This window comes from Macaca fascicularis, chromosome 1, assembly GCF_037993035.2.
Source record: "Macaca fascicularis isolate 582-1 chromosome 1, T2T-MFA8v1.1".
NCBI classification, from domain to species: Eukaryota; Metazoa; Chordata; class Mammalia; order Primates; family Cercopithecidae; genus Macaca; species Macaca fascicularis.
Genome location: NC_088375.1, coordinates 19,463,613 through 19,491,121, shown reverse-complemented (window position 1 = coordinate 19,491,121; position 27,509 = coordinate 19,463,613). Strand labels below are relative to the sequence as shown.

General features: G+C 45.2%; 2 protein-coding genes across 4 annotated transcripts in view; one reads left to right on the top strand and one right to left on the bottom strand.

The window, feature by feature from the left end:
• TAF5L (TATA-box binding protein associated factor 5 like) overlaps positions 1 to 9,319 on the bottom strand; it is a 33,573-nt gene extending 24,254 nt beyond the window's left edge. Inside the window, exon 1 of one of the 2 annotated variants that reach the window (XM_045391860.2) lies at positions 9,148 to 9,319. The gene's annotated coding sequence lies outside the window, so the exon portion shown is untranslated. Of the gene's footprint in view, positions 1 to 8,850; positions 8,942 to 9,147 lie in introns of those variants that run through there. The other variant, XM_005539811.4, reaches the window with a different exon arrangement.
• A 162-nt stretch (positions 9,320 to 9,481) lies between these two features.
• Positions 9,482 to 27,509, top strand: part of URB2 (URB2 ribosome biogenesis homolog) — a 35,013-nt gene continuing 16,985 nt past the window's right edge. The window contains exons 1-5 of one of the 2 annotated variants that reach the window (XM_045391847.3): positions 9,482 to 9,600; positions 10,858 to 10,996; positions 15,676 to 15,852; positions 18,319 to 21,649; positions 26,658 to 26,818. In XM_045391847.3, the coding sequence (XP_045247782.2) occupies positions 10,871 to 10,996; positions 15,676 to 15,852; positions 18,319 to 21,649; positions 26,658 to 26,818 (3,795 nt within the window). In that variant the 5' untranslated portion in view covers positions 9,482 to 9,600; positions 10,858 to 10,870. Of the gene's footprint in view, positions 9,601 to 10,857; positions 10,997 to 15,675; positions 15,853 to 16,973; positions 17,122 to 18,318; positions 21,650 to 26,657; positions 26,819 to 27,509 lie in introns of those variants that run through there. The other variant, XM_005539809.5, reaches the window with a different exon arrangement.

Here is a 27,509-nt window from a genome sequence, read left to right as displayed (position 1 = left end):
AACCAGTGCCTCTTCCCATCACTTGCTAAAACTGCTTTTCACCTAACTTCAAGAGCTCCTAGTCTGTGGACTTTCCCAAGCCAGCCCAATTCCCTACTCTAGCCGAGACTGAAATCTTTCCGACTTCTACACTGCCGATCTTTTGCTGACTTGGGAATGCATGCACGTATCGATGTACATCCTTGAGCATTCTAGGCAGATGGGCCTGGATCTCTCAGATCACCTCTGACAGGAAAAACCCTTGCATGTGAAAGACACACAAATGACTGATAGGGAGAACAGACTCTGTGATGACACAGTGTCCTCAAGGTGAGACAATATACCTTTGTGTCTGAGGAGGAAGGGAAAAGATGTGAAGTTATGAAAGAGTAAATAGAACGGAGTAGAATGAATGATAGTCAACACTGACTATATTTAAGATTGCTAGAAGCTAGTTTGTAAAACTGATTCTAACAAATGTGCTTAAATTAGCTGCCCCAAATAGCAGTTTCTCTGAGTCCAAACTACCATTTATGATAAGGGCACTTCCCTGAGTGGGGGTGGTGAGCCAACTGTAGGGCCATGGATCTTAAACGCAGGAATTCTGGCAGTGACTCTCTTGCATAACCATGCTGAACTCAAATACTAGATAACAGCCCAATCAACTTAGCTGGGTTTTATTCCAATGTACCTATATTTCAAGTGGCATGGATAATTAACGAACCTGAGATAACTCGGTCCCCTCCACCCAGATTGATTTCCAGAGTTCTAATATCCAAAAGAAAAAAACTCTCCTTAAACTAGATCCAAGTCTCTGGAGAAACTCATACATGAGACAAACAGTGCAATTTCGTTACCTGCCTAGCTTTTCCTATAATTATAAAATCTTTCAAACTGAAATTGGATTTAGATATAATTATACTCTTTGTTACCATTTCAGAATTTCTCATAATTTTCAATTTATATAAAATACCTAACTTTCAGAGGTAAAAACAGATGTCAAATACTCTGCTCTTCATATCACATTGTTAGTATTTCTGGAAATCAAAATGAGGATTTTGACACAATGTATATCTATTCTCATATATCAACAGTTGCCAGATACTTCAACCAAGTTGCTATATAAAATCCCACACAATCATTTCAATGTAACAACTACGCAGGGAAAACCACAGCCACACTTAACATTCAACTACAGAAATATGGGGAGGTGGACATACATGGACCCCAGGCATTCTCTTAAGATGCTGTCAGTGTGGAACTCTAGTCTGGTCAATCCCTTCAGTGGTTACACGCTGCATCCTATCCCTCCACCCCCACCCCCCTTAGGCTCTAATGTACACAGATGGTAGAGGAGTGCTGGGAGGCACCCTCACCCACCACATCACAGGTTCAAGTACTACACAGTTCCATGAAATGCCAAAAGAGTACTACCTGGCTCCCCCATCCCTCCCCTTGCCCCAGTAAGGTGGCAGTTTTGAGTAAGGGTGAGTTCAAGATAAATTCAGGCAAACTCACTACAGAATCCTCAAATCAGCTCTTCAACTGAGACTTCTGACTGTTGGCCTTTTTTGAGTAATTGTACTTTTTTCCCAATGGTAAATTTACGCTTATAACAGATGAAAAAAATTATTTTTGCATTTTTTGTAAAGTATCTACTAGGTAACTTATTAGTTCTCTTCACTCACAGCAACTAAATGGTTGTAATATCTATCAAAAGATCAGTCTAAGTTGGACCTAAAACCCTAGCTTTGCATTAATCATCATGATAAAGTATATTCAATTAGCTTTGTGAAAATATAAATCATAACTGAAAAATAAATGAGCCATAGTACTTTCCGTTTCAGTCATACCTCATATAATTTAAAAATTATGATAGCCTTTCATATTCAATTTTTGCTCAGACTGACAGAAATATACTTGAATTAGAAGCTGTGTTTTTTCCCAGGGTGTCCTAAGAAATAAAATGGCACATGGATAAGGCCGTAGCTGGGTTCAGGATGCGGTGAAGAATGTGGCGTTCTGGTGGGGATGGCAGCAGTGGTAGAAAGTAGGTGGAAATCATGAAATCCAGCAAACAGATGTCATGAGAAATAGATTTTCTCCAACATCAGCTGATGTTCCAGAAGTCTTGTTTCATCAGCTACTTACCCTACAGCCTTCCACCTACGCTATGCTAAACCTTCACCAGTCTCCTCACCCAGCCAGCTGACCCCGCTTCTGACCTCAGCAGGCTACTGAGACTTAGGATTCCTTAACTCTTGTCTGATCTAACCGGTCACTTTCCAGCACCACCCTTCATGATCTCTCAGCTGGATGTGATGCTGCTGAACTCACCTCCTACTTGAAACTCCCTTGGTCCCGCCCACTGCAAGGCTCTCTTGTGGCTCTGCCCTCCCAGTCCCGTCTGCCACTGCTTCTTCACATTCCCTGCTTCACCACACCACTATGCAAGACTTACAGTCAGATCACCTTCCTGAACTCAGTCGATTAACAGACATTTCCACCTGCAATACCTCTACCTTCTCCTGGTTTTCTTAGTCGGCTTAATGGTGCCATTATCCACCATCAAAGCAAAAACAAAACAAAAGAAAACCAAACCCCCAAAAAGCCAGTCATGATGTTAAGATTCTGTTCTCTCTCACCCTTACTTCGAAGAGGCCACCAACTCCTATTCTAAATGGGAATTCTCTCTCAACTTAAAAAAAATGTGGCTAGTGCAACTCAACCATTTCTGCTGCCCTATCTTGACTGTTTGTTATTTGACAGCACAAATTGCTTCTCTCTCTCTCTCTCTCTCTTTAGAGGAGTGGTCTGGCTATATTGCCCAGGCTGGTCTCCAACTCCTGGGCTCATGATCCTCCCAGCTCAGCCTCCCAAGTAGCTAGGAACACAGGTGTATGCCACTAAGCCCGATTCTACAAATCACTTCTCAACTGGACTATTCCAATATTCTTCCACCTTTAGGCCCTCATCATATGGTCCTTTGAAAAGCAGCCAAAGTACATTTCAAATCTAATGACTACACCCAAGCCTAAATCACCCCAGCCCTCAGGCAGGTTGTCCCCTCTTGCCATCACTCTTCCTCAGTTCCCCTAAACAGATGGAGAGTTCCCTGAGGACAGGGCTTATCTTTGAAGCTCATCTTAAAAATAAAGTGAGTGCTATCTAGCTTCTTGGAATTCTTGAGAGTTTATTTTAAGCTCACGATCTTCTTGAATTTCTACTTTAATACTGTTTTACAGCACAGAAAAATTGCTTCTATACAAAACTTATTAACGTGGAAGGGTGTGGCACAATCTACAGAATGGCTTTCTACACTGCTTACTATGCTTGACTACATAAAGAAAACTTTCACAAATACTTTACTTGCAAACACCACTGCAGACAGAAATAGGCTGTCCTGTTCTCAAAATAAGGGGTAGCATGTTTTCCTATGTTTATCACTGTTCCTGAAACTGAATTCAAATGCAGTACATGAGGATTTGGAGATGCTTCATTAAAACATTTATATGTGTGTGTGTGTCTCAAAGTGGATGGAATGATCTTCAATTTTTCATATCAGAGCAGTACTGTCCAAGAGGATTTTTGACAAATGACGGAAGTGTTCTAAGTCTGCACTGTTCACCACAGTAGTCACTAGCCACACAGGGCGACTGGGCAACGAAAATATGACTAGTGCAACTAAGGAACTGAATTGTTTTAATTAATTTTAATTTAAGTAGTCATATGTGGCCAACGATTACTGTATTGGACAACAGAGTTCTACAGCATGACATTACCTGGTGAAACTAATGCATCAGCATCTTAGCTTAAAAAAGTTAATTCACAAAGTTTTGCATAACACTTCTGCTTACTAATGACAAAGTCTCCAAAAGTCAGTATTTTGTTTTAAAAACACAGCTACCTTTTATTATTGCCAAACATTGTAAAGTTATTAAATATCCATTCACCTTGATACACCTTACTGGGGGGCTATCTTCTTTGACTACTAAACAATTATAAATGGAAGTATTTTATAGTGTTTTGTTTTTTTTTTTTTTTTTTGAGACGGAGTCTCGCTCTGCCGCCCAGGCTGGAGTGCAGTGGCCGGATCTCAGCTCACTGCAAGCTCCGCCTCCCGGGTTTACGCCATTCTCCTGCCTCAGCCTCCCGAGTAGCTGGGACTACAGGCGCCTGCCACCTCGCTCGACTAGTTTTTTGTATTTTTTAGTAGAGACGGGGTTTCACCTTGTTAGCCAGGATGGTCTCAATCTCCTGACCTCATGATCCGCCCGTCTCAGCCTCCCAAAGTGCTGGGATTACAGGCTTGAGCCACCGCGCCCGGCCTTTATAGTGTTTAGAAACACTGACAACATACATCACTCTTCAAATCTTCTTCAAATTAAAAAATAAAGAAAAAGACAATTTGCTTCAGCAGAGAAACAGCAGCAGCTAATTTCTTTCTGTAAAATGTCCCACTAAAAGGTAAGCCCAAACCTATGACCACGTTTCCTTTGCAATAAGAAAATTAAAAAGAACACTTTTTAGTCAACTTTATTTTATTTTTTTTATTTTTTGAGACGGAGTCTTGCTCTGTCGCCCAGGCTGGAGTGCAGTGGCTGGATCTCAGCTCACTGCAAGCTCCGCCTCCCGAGTTCACGCCATTCTCCTGCCTCAGCCTCCCGAGTAGCTGGGACTACAGGCGCCCGCCACCTCGCCTGGCTAGTTTTTTTTGTATTTTTTTTAGTAGAGACGGGGTTTCACCGTGTTAGCCAGGATGGTCTCGATCTCCTGACCTCGTGATCCGCCCGTCTCGGCCTCCCAAAGTGCTGGGATTACAGGCTTGAGCCACCGCGCCCGGCCAAGTCAACTTTAATTTAAAAAAAGAGAAACTCTGAGGGTTATAGATGAAAATCAAATGTCTAACTATAATCTCTATCAATTTACACATATCTAAAATATATAAGGCAATATATGAATTCACTAAACAAATTCACTCCAGCTATTCATGAATATTTTAAACACCAGTGTGTGTGATGAATTAAGTCACTATGAATCATCAAATTCCATTTCCAGAGCACTTTACCTTTCCCATCTACTAAATCAGTTACAATAAGGCACTTCTTAAATCCATATGCTGTTGCTGGAAATCTCAACCCAAGCCATCAATGCCTGTTCAGGTGAGCAGAACGTCTTTTCATTCACCATCATATATGTGCACACACACATATATATGTGTGTGTATATATATGTGCATGCACGCACACACGCTTTTTTTTTTTTTTGGCAATCTGGAAAAATTATGTGTGGCACTTAACACTTGTACTTTGTGATACTCCCTACCCCTATCAGGAATAATGACCTAATCTTTCCTATTTTTTGGTTTCACTTATTTGGTAAGATTGAATAAATATCCCAAACACCACCTTGTTGTTCAAAATAGACTGAGAAAGAGTGCCCTGTAACAGGGGAGCCCCAAATATGAGACTTTTGAGGGAAAACCTTGCTTGTGATCAAGCATATACAATACATACTTGAAGATAATTTTTTTTTAAATTTTATTTTTTATTATTATTATACTTTAAGTTCTAGGGTACATGTGCATAACGTGGTTTGTTACATATGTATACTTGTGCCATGTTGCTGTGCTGCACCCATCAACTCATCAGCACCCATCAACTCGTCATTTACATCAGGGGGGAGGGATTGCATTGGGAGTTATACCTGAAGATAATTTTTAAGAGGGAAGGCTGCCTGGTTTCTTCATGCCTTCTGTAAGTGCTGTCTAAGCTTTGAGATTTGGAATAAAATATCCAACTCTACCGCCATTTTCCTTTTGAAATCATGGGCAGACAGGGAACATCCAAGACTTTTTTAATTTTAATAAAAAATAAAAGTAAAATAAAAGTCTTTTTATCTTGAAACAAGGTCTCGCTCTGTCACCCAGGCTGGAGTGCAGTGGCACAATCATGGCTCACTGCAGCCTTGACTGAGCTCAAGGATCTTCCTGAGTCAGCCTCCTCAGTAGCTGGGGCCACAGGCATGCACACCATCACACCTGGTTAGTTAAGAAAAAAAAAAAAAAATTTTTTTTTTTTTTTGGTAGAGACGGGGTCTCACTACGTTGCCCAGGCTGGTCTCAAACTCCTGTGCTCAAGTGATCCTCCCAAAGTGATGGGATTATAGGCATGAGCCACCACACCTGGCCCTACTTTCAACATAATACTATACTACTACAGGCACAATCTTTCCAAGGAGCTAATCTGATGTTATCTCTGCTAAGCTTAAAAACATTTACTGCCGCCAGGTGCGGTGGCTCCAGCCTATAATCTCAGCACTTTGGGAGGCGGGTGGATCACCTGAGGTCAGGAGTTCGAGACCACCAGCCAACATGGTGAAACCCCTGTCTCTACTAATACAAACATTAACCAGGCATGGGGGCACGCGCCTGTAGTCCCAGCTACTGGGGAGGCTGAGGCAGGAGAATCACTTGAACCCAGGAGGTGGAGGTTGCAGTGAGCCAAGATCACGCCATTGTACCCCAGCCTGAGCGACAAGAGTGAAACTCCGTCTTAAAAAACAAAACAAAACAAAATACTTTCAAACGCCTCCACTAGTGTGAAGGATAGAAAAATTGAGTGTCTACTGTGTCATTTCCAGGTTACTCTAATCTGCCTTTGTTTACCTCACTGGACCAATCCTTGGTTCTTCTTACTCTACTGGTGGGTCATGCTCCACCTTCTCCCCTCAGGGGCTCTCCAGTAGTTGGAGGCACTGCCACACTGGCACTGCAACCGGGTTTGACTAAATCCCACCCACACTTTGCAGCTCAGCTTAGTCATCTCTTCCTCCCAAAAGCTTCCTTGATCAGTCCCTTCCACATTCGGACCCAGGGAACAAATCTGTTATCAGAGAACTCAACCCTACTCGTCTGTTTCACACACTACCACTTCGAATACTTAACACTGAGCATACCCGGCGCTAAGAGACTTCGGGCACTTAAAATTAAGTGCTTTACACAGATTGGCTTCTTTAAATTCACAACAAACCTGACGTAGGTAACATTCTTCAGACGGGAAAGCTGAGGCCCAATAAAGTCACACAGTGCCAGGATGGGAACTCAGGCCATCTGGCTGAAGGGTCTGAGCTCTTACCTTCTATAGCATCTTGCTGCTCAAAGGATTCTATATATGACCAGGGGCTTCCTGAGAGAGTACAACAGTGAATGCTTACTAGATGCTTGCTGAGAGAATGATCAGAACACTTACTACCTGAGAAGCCACCAGTCACATACAAAATAGGCTGGAAACTTGACTTCTAGTACTGTCCATTGAGTAATGCTGGTTTAACAGATGATCCCTAGAGTACCCTTCCAGCAAAATAAATTAGCAAAAACAAAATCCCCTTTCTTTCCCCAGAGATGTCCTTCACAGGTGCTGACATATTGCTTGCAAAGTCAAAAACCAGTTACTGAGTAGTTAAGTGAGGCCTTTACCTAGTTTCACAGTGACAGAAGCTCACATAAGCCTCACATTTAGAGGCAGAAGCAACAAAACTATTCCAAGATACATTTATCTAATCTGTTGATGACAAAGAAAAATACTCAAAACAACCCCATCTTTTAATTTTCTAGCTTAACACTGATTTTTAAGGCAGGACGGATTTACGATTCATTAAAAAATTAGCATGTATTCCATTTAACGCAAAAAACTTAGGACTACAGGGAACCTAGAAGGTATCTGGCAAAAAGGAAATCATAATAGCTAACATTTAGCCATTTTCATATACATCATTCTTTTTCTGGGTACCTTTAAAAAGGTTGTTTTTTGGGAGGCTGAGGCGGGAGGATTGCTTGAGCCCAGGCCTGGGCAACACAGACACACCCTGTCTCTTAAAAAAAAAAAAAAAATTCCACGTTTAAGTTATTCCTCATCATTGCATTTTATAGATGAGGAAACTACAGTTCAGAGAGGTTACGCAGATGGCTACATGGTTTCCATCCTAGGTCTACTGTCACCAAGCTCTATCCACTACATTATGCTGTTCCAAAGTTTAAAGATGTGGCCAGATGCATTTAACCTATTAGGCACAAAACTCCCTTTCCTACTCCCACTTCCAAGTAGAGCTGTGATCAGGAACTGGGGAGCAGCCTCCGTGTCCTCTCCTACATCCCCAACTCAGGTGTTGGCACACTTGAATCGCCTAATGTAAGACATGCTCCGCCCTTACTGTTCCTCTCAGCACAGCTCCCAACTGCTTGTTAGCAGGAGTCACCATTCCGAGATTTCAATCTGCAAGGTCGGTTTAGGTGCAGTAATTTAAGACAGACACCGCATGGGACTGGCACTCACCTTCTGATCCCAGAACCACAAAGACTGCGAGATCCACATTACAACGACTTTCACAACTGATGGGAGAACTGCATGTAGCGTTCCTGCACTCCACTTCCGCTAAGTCTAAAATGACACCACTGTTTCTAACCATCCACTCACTTCGGACCAACGCCTTATCGAATACATTTTCAAAAGCCTGGCAGCTTCGCGAGCTGGATGGTGAACCCGTCCCACGCCATGGGCGCACCAACCTTACCTTGCTGTCATGAGGCTAAGAGCCCCGAGAGACACTTTGCAGCTCGGCACTCTCCTGCAGCAGCTAGTCTAACTCTGGCTCCCCCGTGTCACACGCGGAGATCGACTCCACACCCACCCACGCACGATCACCATGTGCAAAGTTGAATCCCGACTTCGCCGCAAAGACATTTCCTTTTCCCCTACGTGCAAAGGAGCTGTGGAGCCGTGCTCCCTGCCTGGCTGTCGGGAACTGGGATACCTTCCCCGCGGGCGCCCGCCACCTCCTCCCCGAGCCCGGCATCCAAGCCGCAGGACCCACCCCTGCGCAGGAACGCGACGCCCGTCCAGGTGTAGCCGCCGACTGCAGGCCACGCCGCCGGCCGCAGCCCGCGACTCGGGAGGCCGAGGGCGGAGGCGCGGCCGCCGCGCCCGCGCAGAGCCGCTCACCGCCCCCCCGCCCCGCCTCCCGCGCCCCACCCCCACCGCCCGCCGGCGGGAGCCAAGGCGCGCCCAGCCGAGGCCCCACCGCCCCGGCCCCCGCCCGCCCGCCCGCGCGCGCGCGCGCGCGCGCCTCGCGACCCTCCCGGCCCTCCCCGCCCGTGCGCCCAGCACTCACTGAACATCCCAGGCGGCTCCGGCTCCCCCCGCCGCCGCCGCCTCCGGGATCGGGTTGCTTCCGCCTCCGTCGTCTCTGCCGCAGGGTCTCGCTCCGATGGTCGGCTCAGCTGGGCCCCCGCGCCCCGCGCCCCGCCGCCCCCGCCGCCGCTCTGGGCGGCCGCTCCATGACTGACTGACACGGAGCGGGCCGCGGGCTGGGCCGCTCGGGCCTCCAACGCGCAACCGTCTCCTCCAATGGGCGAGGCGCCTCGGCGCTCGGCTGGCGACGCCTGGCGTGCGTGCCGCCCCTCCCCGCTGCGCCGCCGGCGTCGGGCGGAAGGAGCGCGGGGCCCGGTCCCACGTGGTGGGGCTGCGGGACCGGGACAGCAGCCGCCGCCGCCGCTGCCGCCGTCCTCCGCCGTCTACCCGGAGCTGTCTCGAGGTCAGCCCCCTACCGGTCCCGGGTCCCGAGGTGAGTCCCTACCCGCGGTGAGCTCCTACCTGCAGCCAGGTTCCGATGTGAGTCCCCAACCCGGGGCTGGTCCTGAGGAGAGCTCCCTACCTGAGGCCGGGCCCGGGATGGGGGTCCCCCAACCCTGCCCAGTTCCGGTGCCGCCAGCAGACTCTGGGCGAGAGCCGACTGGGCACGCTCCATTCGCGAAGGCAAACTCCCTCCGGGCATCTAGCTGCTCTCCCCTGGTTCTTGTTGCTTGGTGTCTTTCTGCTGGGCAGGGAGTGCTGGCAGGGCTGTGCTGTCCGCCCTGGACTTCGCATTGCCCGGTAAGGGCGGTTGCAGGCCCGGAGAGCCGAACTTTGGCGGAGCTGGGGAGAGCATCTCGGTTGTCTTTGTAGCCAGTTCAGCAAACACCTGTTATGCACTTTGTAGCTGTCGCGGTGGCGGTCTATGGTATTGAACTTAGAAGTCAGGCATCGTTGAATTCGTTTTGGACATTTTGACAAAATAGGAAAACTGACAGCACTTGATGGTTCTTGTTCTCTGCAGTAGAGTGAAGGATAATTTAATTTCTAAAATGAAAACGTCTTAACGTTCCTTTTCTCTGTAACTTTTAGGAAACTCAAAGCCAAGTTTACCAGTATTATAGTAACTGTAGGTGTTTGGTATGTTTGCTATCCCCGAGACCTAACGGTTTTTTGTTTTCTATTTTTAGTCTTTTCCTTGTGCAAGTATCTCTTGTATGTTTTTTGAAGTGTGTATGTGCGTTGTAAATTTATACGTGACTGAATAAAAGTCTTAGCGGAAGGTTACTGTTGCAGCTGAAATAACAGTATTCCTTTGGGGATTTCTTTTTCACTTGGAGACACATTACTTTCTCCAGATATTGCTTATGTATCTTTTCCTCTTTCAATTTGAAACCATGTATGAATGACTCTTTCCACAAGTAATGTAAACAATGATATTGGCCTTGTTGAATTCCTACACACTCACCTTTGTGGAAGTGATGTTTGATCACAGTTGTAATACATATAGTCCATCTTCTGTGTGTGCAGTCCATCTTTTGCTTGCTTTTGTCTGAATTTCCCCCAGAAAATTCATGGAGTCAAGTATCTTGTATGTAGATTTACCCCGACAAATCTGTTGATTCATTAAAAACTTTTAAAAGAATACATATTAGGTAAACAATAAGATGCAATATTGTTGGCTTTCTGGTGCCTCCTCAGTCTGACCTTGTTATAGTATTTTTTTTTTTCCATTGTTTTTAAATTGTAGATAAAGCCTAGCCATGGCTGCTGTTTATTCTGGCATTTCCCTTAAGCTTAAAAGCAAGACAACCTCCTGGGAAGATAAACTAAAACTAGCTCACTTTGCTTGGATTTCTCACCAGTGCTTTCTTCCAAATAAAGAACAAGTAAGTTTAATGTGAAACTCATATTTTTACAGTCTGTCAAGATAATTATCACTTGTATAATTTGGATATTGACAATTGGTTAAAATAAAAAAGTAGAGAAAAAGTTGGGGAGGGAACTTTGTTGGAAGTTAAATGTAATGACAATGAAAAAAGTAATCAGTCAGGTACTTCATTAATACTTTTTTTTTTTTCTGTTAAAAAACCTCATTTAGGTTGGGGGCAGTGGCTCATGCCTGTAATCTCTCTTTTGGGAGGCCAAAGCAGGAAGATCGCTTGAGGCCAGGAGTTCTAGACCAGACTGGACAACATAATAAGATCTCATCTCTTAAAAAATATATATAAATATATATGTATATAAATTAGTCAGACATGGTGGCATCTGCCTGTAGTCCCCACTACCTGGGAGGCTGAGGTGGGAGCATCCCTTAAGCCCAGGAGTTTGAGGCTGCAATGAGCTATGACTGTGCCACTTTCACTCCCAGCCTGGGCGATAGAGCAAGACCTTGTCTCTTTAAAATAAATAAATGAACCCACCGAATTTAGCATTTCTTTTGTTTGGAGACATTATATTACAAATTAAGTATATGCATTAATGAACACATGGGTAATTAAGTTACAGAAGTTAGGTTCTAAAAGTCCATTGATAGCTGCATTTGCTTATAAATCTAAAGTGATGTTTCATAATCGGTTGGTGGTGCTTTGCTAAAAATCCTCAGGATTGGATAAAAATTGAAGGTTGGGAAGTAAAGAAATGTTAATATTTGTATAAAGTCATTTTAGAAATAGGCTAGGTACCAAGAAAGGCATTGCATTTTGTTAGAATTTCTCAGGCTTTTTAGGCTAAAAAATAGTTGGCATGATAAACACCAGGATGACAAGCTCATGAAATTGGATTAATACACATCCAGTTCCTGTTGTCAAAGAAGACAGCACAGAATGCGTCCAAGGTGGATGACGTGTGAAGTGATGATCAGGTGTGGTGCGGAGAGCAGCGGTCATAGCCAGTGCTTTCTACACCTGGCTGCACGTGGGAGTCATCCTGGCAGCATGGCCATCACCTGGCAAGTCTGCCCAGGGTGAAACAAAGGGGAGGCTCTAGCAGCCCACTGGATCAAAGTTTCTGCCGTTGTTATACTGAGAGATTTTATTCCTTCTGGCATCTGTCACTGTTCATACTGTTATTGACAGTTCTGGGATCATGAGCTGGGGCCTCACCACCTTTCTTCAATGTTTTGTGAATAAGGAAACACGACACAGTAATGGAACCTGTATAGGCACAGTCCTCCTTTTCATAAAGCACTTGTGTGATTTCATATCAACTGTGTCTGTCTCCCAGATGACGTATAATATTAATAGTATTAGAGGTTAAGCTGCAGGCAATGTGGGGGAAGCCAGGACACAAATCCCAGACTTTGGACTCTTACTTGCTTTTTTGCTTTGTGTGTCTGATACATTCTGTGGTCGTTCTGAGCAGTCTTTGTGTTTCGAACTTTTAAAACTTAGTTGCATATCTCAGAGATACTGCAGGTTTGATTCCACATCACCGAAATAGATCACAATATTGTGAGTCACACAAAGTTTTTGGTTTCCTAGTGCATATAAAATTTATGTTTATACTGTACTGTAGTTTATTAAGAATGCAATAGCATTATGCCTAAAAACTGTACATACCTTAATTTAAAAATATTGCCCAAAAATGCTATTGGTTATCTGAGCCTTCAGGGAGTCATCACCCTGGAGGGTCTTGCCTTGATATTGATGATCTGGGTGGTGATTGCTGAAGGTTAGGGTGACTCGCAACTTCTAAAATAAGACAACAGTGAAGTTTGCTGCATTGATGGAGCTTTTCCTTTCATGAAAGACACAGCATTTTACCCACAGTGGAACTTCTTTCGAAATTGGACTTCTTCTCAAAACCTGCCACTGCTTTATCAACTAAGTTTAAGTTCTATTCTCAATCCTTTGTTGTCATTTCAGCAATGTTCACAGTATCTTCACCAGGAGTAGATTCCATCTCAAGAAACCACTTTCTTTGCTCATCTCTAAGAACCAACTATCCATTCAAGTTTTATTAGTCCCGTCTTCAGGCTCCACTTCTAATTCTAGTTCCCAGGCTGTTTCCATTATATATGCAGTTGCTTCCTCCACTTCAGTCTTGAGCCCGTCAAAGTCATCCACGAGGATTGGAATCAGCTTCTTCTAAAATCCTGTTAATGTTGATATTTTGACCTCTTCACATGATTCATGAATGTTTTTACTGGCATCTAGAGTGGTGATTCTTTCCAGAAGATCTTCAGTTTGACTTTCTCCACATCCATCAGATAAATCATTATGGCACCTATAGCATTAGGAAATGTGTTTCTTAAATAATAAGACTTGAAAGTCAAAAGTACTCCTTGATCCATGGGTTGCAGAATGGATGTTGTGTTAGCAATCATGAAAACAACATTCATCTCCTAGTCCATCTCCATCAGAGCTCTTGGTCACCCAAGAGCAGTAATCTTCTGATAGGAATCGTTTGGTTCCAATCGGTCTCAACACGGGCTTAAAATCTTCAGTAAACCATGCTATAAACGGATATGGTATCATTCAGGCTTTGTTTTTCCATTGACAGAGCACAAGCTGAGTAGATTTAGCATAATTCTTAAGGCCCCTGGGATTTTGGGGATGGTAAGTGAGCACTGGCTTCAACTTAAAGTTACCAGCTGCATTAGACCTTAATAAGAGAGTCAGCCTGTCCTTTGAAGCTTAGAAGCTAGGCGTTGACTTTCTTCTTTAGCTATGAAAGTCCTAGATGGTGGCTGGGCACAGTGGCTCTTGCCTGTAATCCCAGCACTTTGGGAGGCAGAGGCAGGTGGATCACCTGAGGCCAGGAGTTTGAGAACAGTCTAGCCCACATGGCAAAACACCATCTCTACTAAAAATACAAAAAAAAAAAAAAAAATTAGCCGGGCGTGGCGGTGGGTGCCTGTAATCCCAGCTATTCGGGAGGCTGAGGCAGGAGAATCAAACCTGGGAGGCGGAGGTTGCAGTGTACCAAGATTGCACCATTCTACTCCAGCCTGGGCGACAAGAGCGAAACTCCATCTCAAAAAAAAAAAAAAAAAAAGAAGTCCTCGATGACATCTTCCAATAGAAGGCTGTTTTTTCTACACTGAAAATCTGTTTAGTTTAGCCAACTTTGTCTGTAATCTTAGCTAGACCTTCTAGATAACTTCACCTGGAACTTTTATGTTATGAAGATGACTTCTTTCCCTAAACTTCATGAACCAACCTCTGCTAGCTTCTAACTTTTTTCTCTGCAGCTTCCTTACCTCTCTCAGCCTTCATAGAATTGAAGAGAGTTAGGGCCTTGCTCTGGATTAAGCTTTGGCTTAAGGGAATGTTGTGGTTGGTTTGATCTCCTATCCAGACCACTAAAACTTTCTCCATATCAGCAATAGGGTGTTTCACTTTCTATCATTTGGTGTTCACTGGAGTAACACTTTTAATTTCCTTCAAGAACTTTTCCTTTGCATTCACAATTTGGCTAAGTGGCTCAAGAGGCTTGGTTTTGGTCTATCTCACCTTTCAGCATGGCTTCCTTACTAAGCTTAATTATTTGTAGCTTTGGATTTAAAGTAAGAGACATGCAGCTATTCCTTCCACTTGAACACCTGGAGCCACTGTAGGGTTAATTGGCTTAATTGCAATATTGTGTCTCAAGGAATGGGAAGGCCAGAGGAGAAGGAGAGAGGGGAAAATAGCTGGTCAGGGTAATAGCATTTTGGTGGAGCAATCAGGACGCATAGAACATTTATCGATTAGGCTTGCTGACTTAGAAGGACACAGTTCATGGCACCCCAAAACATTTAGAATAGTAACATCAATGATCACCGGTCACAGAGCACCATAACAGATAGAATAAGAATGAAAAAGTTGGAAATACTGGGAGAATTACCAAAATGTGGCAGAGACATGAAGCAGGCACATGCTGTTGGAATAAAGGATCTGATAGACTTGCTCGGCACAGAGTTGCCATAAACCTCCAATCTGTAAATGCAATATCTGTATCCACAAGGCGCAATAAAATGAGGTATGCCTGTATAATCTCAGAAAAGGGGGTAAGACGTGTTAGAGTTTCACCTGAAACTTTTAATTTGCCCTAACAAGACAAATTTGTTTTCCCGTTCTTACCCTTTTTTTTTTTTTTTTTTTTTTTTTTTTGAGACGGAGTCTCACTCTGTCGCCCGGGCTGGAGTGCAGTGGCCGGACCTCAGCTCACTGCAAGCTCCGCCTCCCGGGTTCCCTCCATTCTCCTGCCTCAGCCTCCCGAGTAGCTGGGACCACAGGCGCCCGCCACCTCGCCCGGCTAGTTTTTTGTATTTTTAGTAGAGATGGGGTTTCACCGTATTAGCCAGGATGGTCTCGATCTCCTGACCTCGTGATCCGCCCGTCTCGGCCTCCCAAAGTGCTGGGATTACAGGCTTGAGCCACCGTGCCCGGCCTTCTTATCCTTTAATAATAAACATTTTAAAATACCTGAACACTTAAGTAATATTCCAAAGGTAAGTTTTAAAGGAGAAGTTCGCCCCCGTGGCAATTGGATTTGGTTATACCTGTAATGTCCCTTTGATGTCTAACATCTTTCTCTCTTAGCAAATAAGTTTATTGTCAGTGTATGTTTCCTTCAAATTCAGGTATTACTTGACTGGGCAAGACAATCATTGGTTGCCTTTTATAAGAAAAAACTTGAGCTAAAGGAAGATATTGTTGAAAGGCTTTGGATCTACATAGATAACATTTTACATAGCAGAAAATTGCAGAATCTCCTCAAGAATGGAAAGACCATTAATCTTCAGATTTCCCTAGTCAAGGTAATTCACTCTTCTGTTGTCCTGTTATGTGTTGCATGCATCTCCATTGATTTCTTCTTCACACTGGAAACTTGTTTTAGTGTCAGTTGTATGAAGATATAGGAAATATTAAGGTAGGGGAGAAGCATGTAATATTGTTGGAATTATAATAATACTGTTGAATGTGTATCATAGGCTGTAAGCATTTTGTTATTTAATATTCAAAAAAAGCTTAGAATGATTTCATAAACCGGTCATTGATTACCTTTTTAATTGGAAAAGGTAGCTAGCAAATTATGCTTCTCTGATTTGTTTTTCTTCTTCTTCACCTTTCTTTTGGCCTGGAGGGAGATCAAAGGCCAAAATCCGGACAGAAATTTCCTCAAAGGTTTTTTTTTTTTTTTACCCCACTATGGCCTTTGAGCCACAAGTGCCACTGGTGGCTTGGCCGGCAACTTGGGGCCTCCACAGTTTTTGACTGAAAGTGATTTTAAAGTCTCGGATCAGAAGTAGGAACTTCATCGTCAAAACTGAGTGTGTTTATACACCATGAGAATAGCTAGATACGATAAAAACTACTACTAATTAGCACTTAATGTGTGCTAGGCTCAAAGAAGTTTCACTTTCCTAAAGTCATATGGCTAGTTAGTGGCAGAGCTGGGATTTGAACCTCACTCTGCCTGAGTATAAAGCCTGGGCTGTGAAGCCATAACACTGCCTCACCCTCATGAGTGTGCAGGCAGAGAGAAAATCATTAGAGGCTAGTAACGGAGAAGAACGAAGGTTGAGCTGCCTGATGGCACATAAGGCTTAACAGTTCTTGAGATTATGTTCCAAACTGGGTCACTTTTGAAAATAATAAACCAGTGGTCACTAAAGTGGCTTGTTTCGAATGGTCTTTTGGAATATGGGAAGAAAATCTTAGAATGTCTCCTTGTTTAAAAAGCCATACTTAATTTTTATTTTTATGTATGCTTCATAATTATATAAAATGTTAGTGCTGTAGCATATGTGGATAATTTATAAATAAATTATACTTATTGAGTATAAATGCAGGAAAAATCAATGAGTTGTATAATCAAAAATTTGGAGATCACTGTAATAGTGCATTGATGTTTAAGGATTTGTCATCTTTGTTACAGCTTTTCCAGAGTAACTTTAAAAGTCCACGACCAGCAATTACTTGAATAGAAATAATAATACCTATCTCATTGGGGTACCTGATAACTTAGCACCTGGGATAGGTTTGGTTCTCAGGTTCCATAAGGCTGGGAGCAAGTCACCTAACCTGTGAGTGAATGAATCTGCCTGGTTCTCATAATTTCTGGTGTTTGTGAATTTTGGAATTTTGAGAGCAGTAGACAATAGATTTGCTGAATAATAAGCAGTAGCAACATAACCTTTGCTTTCCTTTTAAAACATTTTTTTGAGATACAGTCTCTGTCACCCAGGCTGGAGTGCAGTGGTGTGATCTTGGCTCACTGGAACCTCTGCCTCCTGGGTTCAAGCGATTCTTGTGCCTCAGCCTCCTGAATAGCTGGGACTACAGGTGTGCACCACTATGCTCGGCTAATTTTTATATTTTCAGCAGAGATGGTGTTTCACCATGTTGACCAGGCTGGTCTCAAACGCCTGGCCTCTTGTAATCTGCCTCGCACTCAGCCTCCCAAAGTGTTGGGATTACAGGCATGAGCCACCATGCCCAGCTGCTTTCCTTTTTAAAAGAGTGTCTTTTGCTTTGGCTTTTTTAAATAGAAAAAGTATAATTGACTATAAACATGTATTTTTTTTTTCTTTTTTCAGACAGAGTCTTGCTCTGTTACCCAGGCTGGAGTGCAGTGGCTTGATTCCAGCTCACTGCAACCTCCACCTTCCCGGTTCAAGCCATTCTCCTGCGTCGGCCCCCCAAGTAGCTGGGATTACAGGTGTACGCCAGGTTAATTTTTTCATTTTTAGTGGAGTCGGGTTTCACCATGTTGACCAGGCTGGTCTCAAACTCCTGACTTCAAGTGATCCGCCCACCTTGGCCTCTCAAAGTGTTGGGATTACAGGTGTGAACCACTGTGCCTTGCCTGTAAACATGTATTTTGGACCACAAGGTCATAATTTAAGTGCAATTTTCCTTCTGCCTGGTAACATCTAAGCTCAGTTGCAGGTTTAGGGTCCAAGGGAAAGTGATATTTGGCATTTAAGCCCTTTAAAACCCAGCTTTAAAAAAAGGGACAACAAATTTACAAAGGCACAGATCCTTTTCTAGATTTGCATTGGTGGAAGATGGATGTGTGGAGGAATTGAAACAGGTGCTTTGCCTTATTTTGATGCACTAAGCTTATGTCAAGTTTATTGAAATATGGTAATCTGGGCATTTCTTTCTTACCAAGATGAGGGTAAGGGGTGAGTTTGTTGATTTTTTTTTTTTTTTTTTTTGGATACTTTTCTTGTGTATATGGGTTTAAGGTCAGTAATGAATTTTCTTTCTTTCTTCAGATCATAAATGAAAGAATAACTGAGTTCTCTCTTCGGGGTTCCCAAAGAAACATCTGTGCTGTCCTTCGATGCTGCCAGGGCATCCTGTCAACCCCTGCCCTTGCTGTCATCTACACGGCCAAACAGGAGCTGATGGTGACCTTGCTGAGCCAGCTTTGCTGGTCGGCCTGCAAGCAGCCAGAAGGAGCCGTGGTAGCCCAGTTGTTTGAGGTCATTCACCTGGCCCTTGGCCATTATCTCTTGATCCTGCAGCAGCAGGTCAACCCAAGACGTGCCTTTGGGGATGTGACTGCTCACCTGCTCCAGCCGTGCCTGGTCCTGAGGCACTTACTCTCCGGGGGCACATGGACGCAGGCTGGCGAGGGCCAGCTGAGGCAGGTGCTGAGCCGGGACATCAGAAGTCAGATTGAGGCCGTGTTCCGAGGAGGAATTTTTCAGCCTGAGCTGCTGTCATCCTACAAGGAGGAGCTCTTGGACCAGCAGCAAGGGGATGTGAAAGCGGGAGCCATGAAGAACCTTCTGGCTCCCATCGACACCGTGCTCACCAGGCTGGTCAGTGCTGGCTACTGTGCAGCATCCCTTCATACCTCTGTTGTGGCCAATTCAGTCGCCTTACTGTATAAGCTCTTTCTAGAGTCTTACTTCAAGGAGGGAAACCAGCTTCTCTGCTTCCAGGTTCTCCCCAGACTGTTTGGCTGCTTGAAGATTTCACACCTGCAGGAGGAGCAGAGCAAAGCCCTGTCCACATCAGATTGGACCACAGAGCTTTTGGTTGTGGAACAGCTACTAAACTCAGTGGCCAACAACAATATCTATAACATCGCTGCCGACAGGATTCGGCACGAAGAGGCTCAGTTTCGCTTTTACCGGCATGTGGCTGAGCTGCTGATAAACCATGCACAAGCACCCATACCAGCCTGGTTCCGCTGCCTGAAGACTTTGATCTCTCTGAATCATTTGATTTTGGAGCCAGACCTGGATGACCTGCTGGCTTCGGCATGGATCGATGCAGAAGTAACAGAGTTTCGAACCAAAAAAGCCCAGGAGACGCTTATTCATACTGTCTTCCAGACTTATGCCAAACTCCGACAAGTGCCACGGTTGTTTGAAGAAGTTTTGGGGGTGATCTGTCGTCCAGCTGCTGAGACACTGAGGCAGCCTGTGCTGGCCTCGGGCCCCTCCACGGTACTGTCTGCATGCCTCCTTGAGCTGCCTCCGAGTCAGATCCTGGACACGTGGTCCCTTGTGCTGGAGAAGTTCCAGTCTTTAGTCTTGCCCTATTTGCAGAGTGATGCTGACATGGCCCTGAAGTCACTGTCACTGAGCTCGCTGCTGCACTGCATCATGTTCAACATGAGGAGCCTGGACAGCAGCACGCCCCTGCCCATCGTCAGACGGACGCAGTGCATGATGGAGAGGATGCTGAGGGAACTGGTGCAGCCCCTGCTGGCCCTTCTCCTGGACCCCCTAGGCCCAGAGCCAGAGCTGTGGCTGCAGAAGGTCAGTGACTCTGCACTCTTGCTTGCTTACTCCTGGGCCCAAGTGGACGCTATGTTAAGTTTGAACTGTAGCCAGTATCACTCTATGTCTGGGGCCCTTATAGGTGTTGCTGTGGAGATCTCGAACGTCCCTTCATTGCTCCCAGGTGTAGAAACACAGCACTGGAAGAAGCTAGAGAAGTTTACAGCCCAGTTCAGCTCTCTTGGTAGATATTGCTTGGAACAGCTGTACCTGCAGAAAATGAGAAGGACTTTAATGCACACTAGTTTCCGGTCTGAAGAAGCCCTCCGAAGTTTGAGGTGCGATGCTGCCTTTATTATTGGTTCCAGCAGAAAAAGCTTGAATCAGAGAACGATGGCTTCCTGGGATGGCCAAGTTGGGACAGTGAGTGGACTCACATACCCTGTAGCACACTGGCACTTGATTGTGTCAAATCTCACCATTCTGATATCCTATCTGTGTCCAGATGATGTGAGATACCTGGCCAGTGTCCTGCTGAGAACTTTACCAATGGGCAAAGTCCAGGAAGGCTCAATAGAGGAAGAGGCATACGTCACACTGGAAAAAATTTCCAAAGCCATCCTTCATAGCCCTCTCTTTCCAGAGATGCAGTCCCTTCATTCTGCTTTCTTAATGTGCGTAACCGCAAGATGCTCCGGCATTCTGTGTTCTGGTGCCCAGTGTGACTCAGGTCTTGTCAGTCAGCAGCTTCCCTGGCTTTTTGAAAAGGACCACATGGTTGTGGGTCATTGGGAAAACAGATTTGCAAAAGCTGGACCCGCAGGTTTAGAACCTAGAGGAGAAATTGCCAAGAACTTACTATCCCTGGTCAAGAGTGACTTCCCCATCCAGCTGGAGGGAGAGCAGTTGGAAAGCATCCTGGGGCTTTTGGAAGTGATTTCTGCTTTACAGCTGGACAGCCTCTTACCACCCTATCATGTGCATTATTTTCTTCTGTTACTGTCCATGGCCATCACCAGACTAGGATGCTCTTGCTCCTCCTCACTGGCTCTCAAGTTCTTGATGACTTGCTACCAGCTTCTTGGTTACCTGCAAAAGGGGAAAAGTGCTCGCTCTGTGTTCAAGATCATGTATGGTAGTGATATTTTTGAGATTGTACTGACTTCATTGTTCAGAGCTAGTGGTAGGTTCCCTATTGAGATGGATGATCCCACTTGGCTGGAATTCCTCCAAGTGATAGGTACATTCTTAGAGGAGCTAATGCAGATGCTCATCCAAATGAAGCTGAGCTTGTTGCTCAATTTTAGAAAAATCACCACATTCCTCTCTAGTTCCAAACCATACATGGAAGCAGCTTCTGGCAAACAATTGGAAAATCAGAACCCCCAGGGCAGGCAGCTCCTTCTGGTGTCTTTAACCAGGTTGTGCCATGTCCTGGGACCTTTCCTCAAAGAGCAGAAGCTGGGCCAGGAGGCCCCAGCAGCACTGTCTGAGCTGCTGCAGCAGGCTGTGCTGCAGACGGGAGCTGTGCTGCAGCTCTGCTCAGTGCGAGGGGCCCAGGGCTGGCACCTTCCCTCTGTCCTCATCTCATCCGTCAGCGCGCTCTTGGAAGCCGACCTCGGTCAGCACTGCAGGGGTGGAGGAGCCAACATTTCCCACGTAACCGACAGGACGCTGCTCTCCCACGCTGCCCTCTACCAGGGTGTTTACTCTCAGATACTGTTGGAACTGCCAGCTCTTGCGGGACATGATCAGTCTTTTCGGGCAGCCTTGCAGTTTTTGACTCTGTTCTTTTTGGCCCCAGAACTCCATCCCAAAAAGGACTCCGTGTTTACCTCCATGTTTCATTCTGTGAGAAGAGTTCTTGCAGGTAAGATATTTTCTCTTGAGCTAATTCTGTGTTATAGAGGTCTAGTTTCCACTGCTCCCCTTTTTGGAACTGGGAATAAGTGAGCACGTGATGTGTTCAAAAGGTACCACATGTGGACAGTGAGAAGATCTCTCTCCTAGGCCCAGCACGCACGACTTCGTGCCCTCTATTTACATTCTAGGCATACATTAGCAATTACCGCTACAACTAGTTCCCTACTTTCTGTGCAAACAGCAGCCTCCTCCGTATGTTGCTCTGTACCTCAGTTGCTCACTTCTTTTGGAGGTTGTTCTGTGTAAGTTTTTAGTTTTGAAATCTGCTCCTCTTCAGCTTTTTAGCCTTTAACTTGTCCTGGCTGCAATGAGATACATAGATACCTGCATCCTTAGTAGACTCTTATGTATCAGACTTTCAATGCCATAAATTGACTTTAAAAAGGTATAAAAATCTTTCATATCTTTTTAAAAAAGTACAAATCAGAGCCAGGCGTGACAGCTCACGCCAGTAATCCTAGCACTTTGGGAGACTGAGGGGGCAGATTGCTTGAGTCCAGGCAACATGGCAAAACCCCATCTCTACAAAAATTGGCCAGGTATGGTGGCATGTGTCTGTCGTCCCAGCTACTCAGGATGTTGAAGTGGGAGGATCACTTGAGCCCAGGGAGGTCGGTGCTGCGGTGAATCTTGATCCTGCCATTGCACTCCAGCCTGGGTGACGCAGTGAGACCCTGTCTCATTAAAAAAAAAAAAAAAAAAAAAGTACAAATCACTTAATGTCTTTTTTTTTTTTTTCTTTTTTGGAGACAGAGTCTCGCTCTGTCGCCCAGGCTGGAGTGCAGCGGCATGATCTCGGCTCACTGCAACCTCCACCTCCTGGGTTCAAGTGATTCTCCTGCCTCAGCCTCCCAAGTAGCTGGGACTGCTGGCATCTGCCACCACGTCTGGCTAATATTTTTGTATTTTTTAGTAGAGACAGAGTTTCACTGTGTTAGCCAGAATGATCTTGATCTGACCTCATAGAGAGTTTCACTGTGTTAGCCAGGATGATCTCGATCTGACCTCATGATCTGCCTGCCTCAGCCTCCCAAAGTGCTGGGATTACAGGTGGGAGCCACCGTGCCCAGCCAAATCACTTAATTTCCAAAGAGCCTCTTACAGTTCCTTGAGGGCAGGACTGTGCCTGCCTTAGTTCACACACACAATCACCCCCACCCCGCCCATATTGGGGTGCTGCCAGGTACAGGTGCTCACTAGACCAAGGCTACCTACGATGTCATCAGAGTGTTTGAGTCTGAAGGCAGCCTTCCAGGCAGCAAACTAGGACCTCATACACAGTCCCAAAGCGAGAGAGCTCATGTCTTCCTGCACAGAGTCGACCTTTACAGCCCCCTTGGTGAAAGGTTAATGGGTTACTAGGCAGCCATTAAAATTAAAATTCTGAAACCTCTTATGAAGACAAGGGCTAGAAATATATAGAAAATATTGTTAAGCAAAAAAAGTACAATATGAAATGTTAAATATGCCACAGTTACAACTATGTAAAATATATATTCATGCAGAAAAGGGCTAGAAAGACATCCAAAAATTAAAATAATTATTGCATTAACATGTGTTGTATTAGTGCAGTGTAATAGGTTGTGATTGTTGCTATTTTCTTATTTTGTATCACTTTAATGTTGCATTTTAATAAGAATAAATCAAAATACTTTTCTATGATTTAAACTTGCCATAAGCAGGGAATAGATGATAATGTTTTTGGAGGCCCATTTAGAGTTTGTTGAGGTTTTCCTCTAAATATAGTGAAAGATGATTAAGATTTGTTACCTTTATTAGGGTATACAAATAAAATACACTTTTACTCCTCCCAAACAAACAGTTAATGGAAGAGATTTCTTCTGTTTCAAGATGGCACACACCACAATTGTGGGGGGTCTTTTCTTTTTTGTTTTGGTGGTAACAAAAGGGCTGGGGTCAGGTCAGTCTTTTGAGGTGAGGTCTGCAAGTCAGCCAAATCTGACCCTCGTTAATGTCACGTTAACGTCCGTGTTAAGCACACGTTAAGGTCTGTGTTTCTGGGTGGAGAAGCTGTGACGGATGGGGCCACAGGCATGCCTTTCAGTACGTGAGGGTTAAATGGGTTCTCGCAGAAAGTAGAGCCATCTGGTCTGCTTGTGCCAGCGCCAGAACTGGAGTGCCACGGGCCAAATCACGCTGCTGTTGTCTCCCTTTCAGTAACTGTCTCTGGCTGGATTCTGGATTAACCGAAAGGCTCTGATATTACATTGTTCTGTTTTACTGTGTCAGGGTGTCTTTTAGTGAATGGTGTTCACCTTCTTAATGGGGGCTAAAATCGAGTCTTTTATTAAGCCTAATTATAGTATTCTAAGTGACTGGCCCAAGAAACGGCAGCCGGTGGTCTGAAGCTCTGCCCTTGTGCCCTTTGGTTAAACAGAATATTGTGTCCTCCTTTTCCTCTTCAACCCTGCTGAGTTGAGGCAGTCTCTTTTTTTTCGAGACAGAGTCTCGTTCTGTCACCCAGGCTGGAGTACCGTGCACAGTCTTGGCTCACTGCGACCTCCGCCTCGCGGCTTTGAGCGATTCTCTTGCCTTGGCCTCCCGAGTAGCTGGGATTATAGGTGTGTGCCACCACACCCAGCTAGTTCTTGTATTTTTAGTAGAGATGAGGTTTTACCGTGTTGGCCAGGCTGGTCTCGAACTCCTGACCTTAAGTGATCCGCCTGCCTTGGCCTCCCAAAGTGCTGGGATTACAGGCATGAGCCACCGTGCCTGGCCGAGTTGAGGCAGTCTTTAAGTCCTAACTGTATGTCCCTGAACTTTTGGTACCTTATTTCCCCAGGGACAGAGCCCCTCGGTCACAGCGTGGTCAGGGTTGGGCAAGGCCAGACTGGTACACTGTGCCCTCAGTTCATGGGCCTGGGGTGTTGCTGTGTCCAGGCCTCTTCCATCTGAGCTGTTAGACACTGTCCAGGGAAGTGCCAGAATTGTGAGTGCTCCGGAAGAAATGCCAAATGAGGAGTGGCCCAAGGCTTTGGGCAGGAAGAGGGAGTGTGAAGAGGGACCGTGCAGGTGCCCCAGCCATGGAGTTCTCCCTGTGTCCTTAAAGGTGGCTCAGAGGTGGGCTTTTGAAAAGAATGCCTTCTGATAGTAGAACAGAGGGCCTGAATTCAATTACAGAAACCAACATTTCTAAAAATGCTTCTTGGCTGGGAGTGGTGGCTGGCATCTGTAGTCCTGCACTTAGGGAGGCTGAGCCAAGAGATCACTTGAGGCCAGGAGTTTGAGACCAACCTGGGTGAAAAAGCAAAACCCCATCTCTACAAAAAGCCCGTGCGGGTAGCATGCACCTGTGGTCCCAGCTACTCCGGAGGCTGAGGCGAGAGGACCCCTTGAGCCCAAGAGGTCGAGGCTGCAGTGAGCCATGATTGTGCCACTGCATTCCAACCTGGGTGATGGAGTGAGACCCTGCCTCCAGAAACATAAAAAAACAATTAAAATGCTTGTATGTTTGAGGCTGTGTCCTGCTCTGGAGATGAGTGAGGTATTGATTTTGGCCTGTGTAATTAAGTAAACAGACATTCGCACACATCACAGGGTAAAGGTGGGGGAGACGCCGTAAAGTGAACCAGAGCTATGGGACTCGGTGGAGAGGCCACATACAGGCCACGTGTGAGTGGCCCTTGAAGCGTAGCTAGGGCAGGTGGAAATGGGAGCCTTTCGTGTGAGGGCACTGTGTTGTGAACTCTGTGGCCTTTTTTTATTTGCCAGCCACAGGAGTTGGTGCTGTTATGCCCACTTCACTGATAAGGGAGTTGAGGCTCAGATAAATCATGGGTCCAGGGTTTTACAGCTTATGGGAGACTTGGATCTAGATCTTTACCTCCCAAAAGTCCACTTTCCCCCAATGCTGTAAATAGTAAGCAAAGACGGGAAAGCAGGACGGTATTCTGGCAATGTGGAATAGGCAGGTGGGGCTGAAGCGCTGGCTGGAAAGATGACCTGGGGCCAGATGATAAAGGGCCTTGAGTGCCCTGGCTTTGGGCGTTATTGTGAAACTGTGGGCCTGAGGACACTGGGGATGATGGGAAACAGCTGGGTGACTTCCTGACCGTCATCCAGGCCTGAAAAATGGAGCTCTCTTAATCTTTATGACTTTCTCATCTGTTTAAAATATCACCCACTCTTGCACCCCTACCGATTTTATAAAAGAAACACAAATAAAGTAGAGAAATAAAATACTGTTGACCCTTGAACAACATAGGGGTTAAGGCACCAACCCTCGGCACAGTAAAAAATTCCATGTATATCCTTCTGAAACAATTCTATTTAAAAAATCTTATATTACTTTTGACTCTCTGGAGATTTCCAAACTACTGATAGCCTACTGTTGACCAAAGCCTTACTGATAATATAAACAGTCGATTACCACGTTTTGTGTATGTATTTATGTATTCTTACAATCAAATAAGCTAAAGAAGATGTTATTAAGAAAATAATAAGGAAGAGAAAATGTATTTGCCATTCATTAAGTGAAGTATATTATCATCAAGGTCTTCATCCTCTTCATCTTCACATTGAGTAGGTTGAGGAGGAGGAAGAGGAGGGGTTGATCTTACTATCTCGGGGTGCCAGAGGCAGAAGAAAACCCATGTGTAAGTGGATCCATGCAGTTCAAACATTGTTCAAGGGTCAACGGCACAAAGCAATAATCACTGTCTTCTGTGGTTCGGAGTTTACCTCCTAAGCATGGGTGTTGTCTTCTGTGTTTGTGTGTGTACACACAGTGCACAGGTGCAGCTGTGTGTGTGAGAGCATGGCATCACACTAAATACGTGTACCTGCTTTTTCCACTAGTGCTTGTATCACCATGCCCCTAACTTGGTGATGTTTGATGGCGGCCATAGCTGTGCGCAGTTTCATCATGTGGCTACTTGGTAATTTATTTCACCTGTCTGTCACATCTTAACAGTTTTGGTTTCTTACCCACACAGATCCTGAAATTCCTGTTCGGGTCACTCAGGATATTGAGCCTCATTTGGGAGCCTTGTTCACCCAAATGTTAGAGGTTGGGACGACAGAGGACTCGAGGCAGGTGATGCAGTGTATTCTCCAGGGACTGGACGTCAGTAACATGTGGAAAGCAGATGTGCAGGTGGGCGGCTTCTCCCTCCTTGTGTGGCAGGCTCAGAAATCATGTCGGCTCAAATGGGAAAACTGATTTGAGATGTGGTGTCACCCTTAAAACTAAACAAATTCTAACTGGTGGAGACTCTAGGCAAAGAGGGAGTCTGTGAGAGGGAGCCCTGGCCTGTGGGACAGCCCAGGCTGCGGCGTAGGGAAGGCCTTAGTTTTCAAACGGGAAGTCTTCAAATTACAAATGTGTGGTCTTATTATGTCAAATACTAAAAGTTACACGTTCACAAAACTGATACATAAAAAAGTTAAATTCTGCTCATTCTTTGCTGAAGACCCCTCACACCATGCTTTTCGAAACCTGTGGCCTGATTGGGCCATACTGCCCTCATGCCAGCATCTGAGAAGCACCTCAGTCAGCCTGCCCCTTCAGTTCTGACAGAAGTCACCGACACAGCCTGCATGGTGTTGCACTTGCTGAGTGCCTTTGCACACAGCTCACATGCTGGGATTTGCTTCTCTGAATGCCTGTGGGCACTGGACCGGTCAGACGTCTCTTACACAAGGAAGAAGGCCACAGGCCACAGAGCCAGTGGTTGGCGGGGCGGAGACTCCAGCCAAGGTCTGTGGTCTAGGCTGCCTCGTGAATGGCTTGTTGACTCCTGGTCATATACAGCACACTGGTGTTGGGTACTGATTTGGGCAGGGGA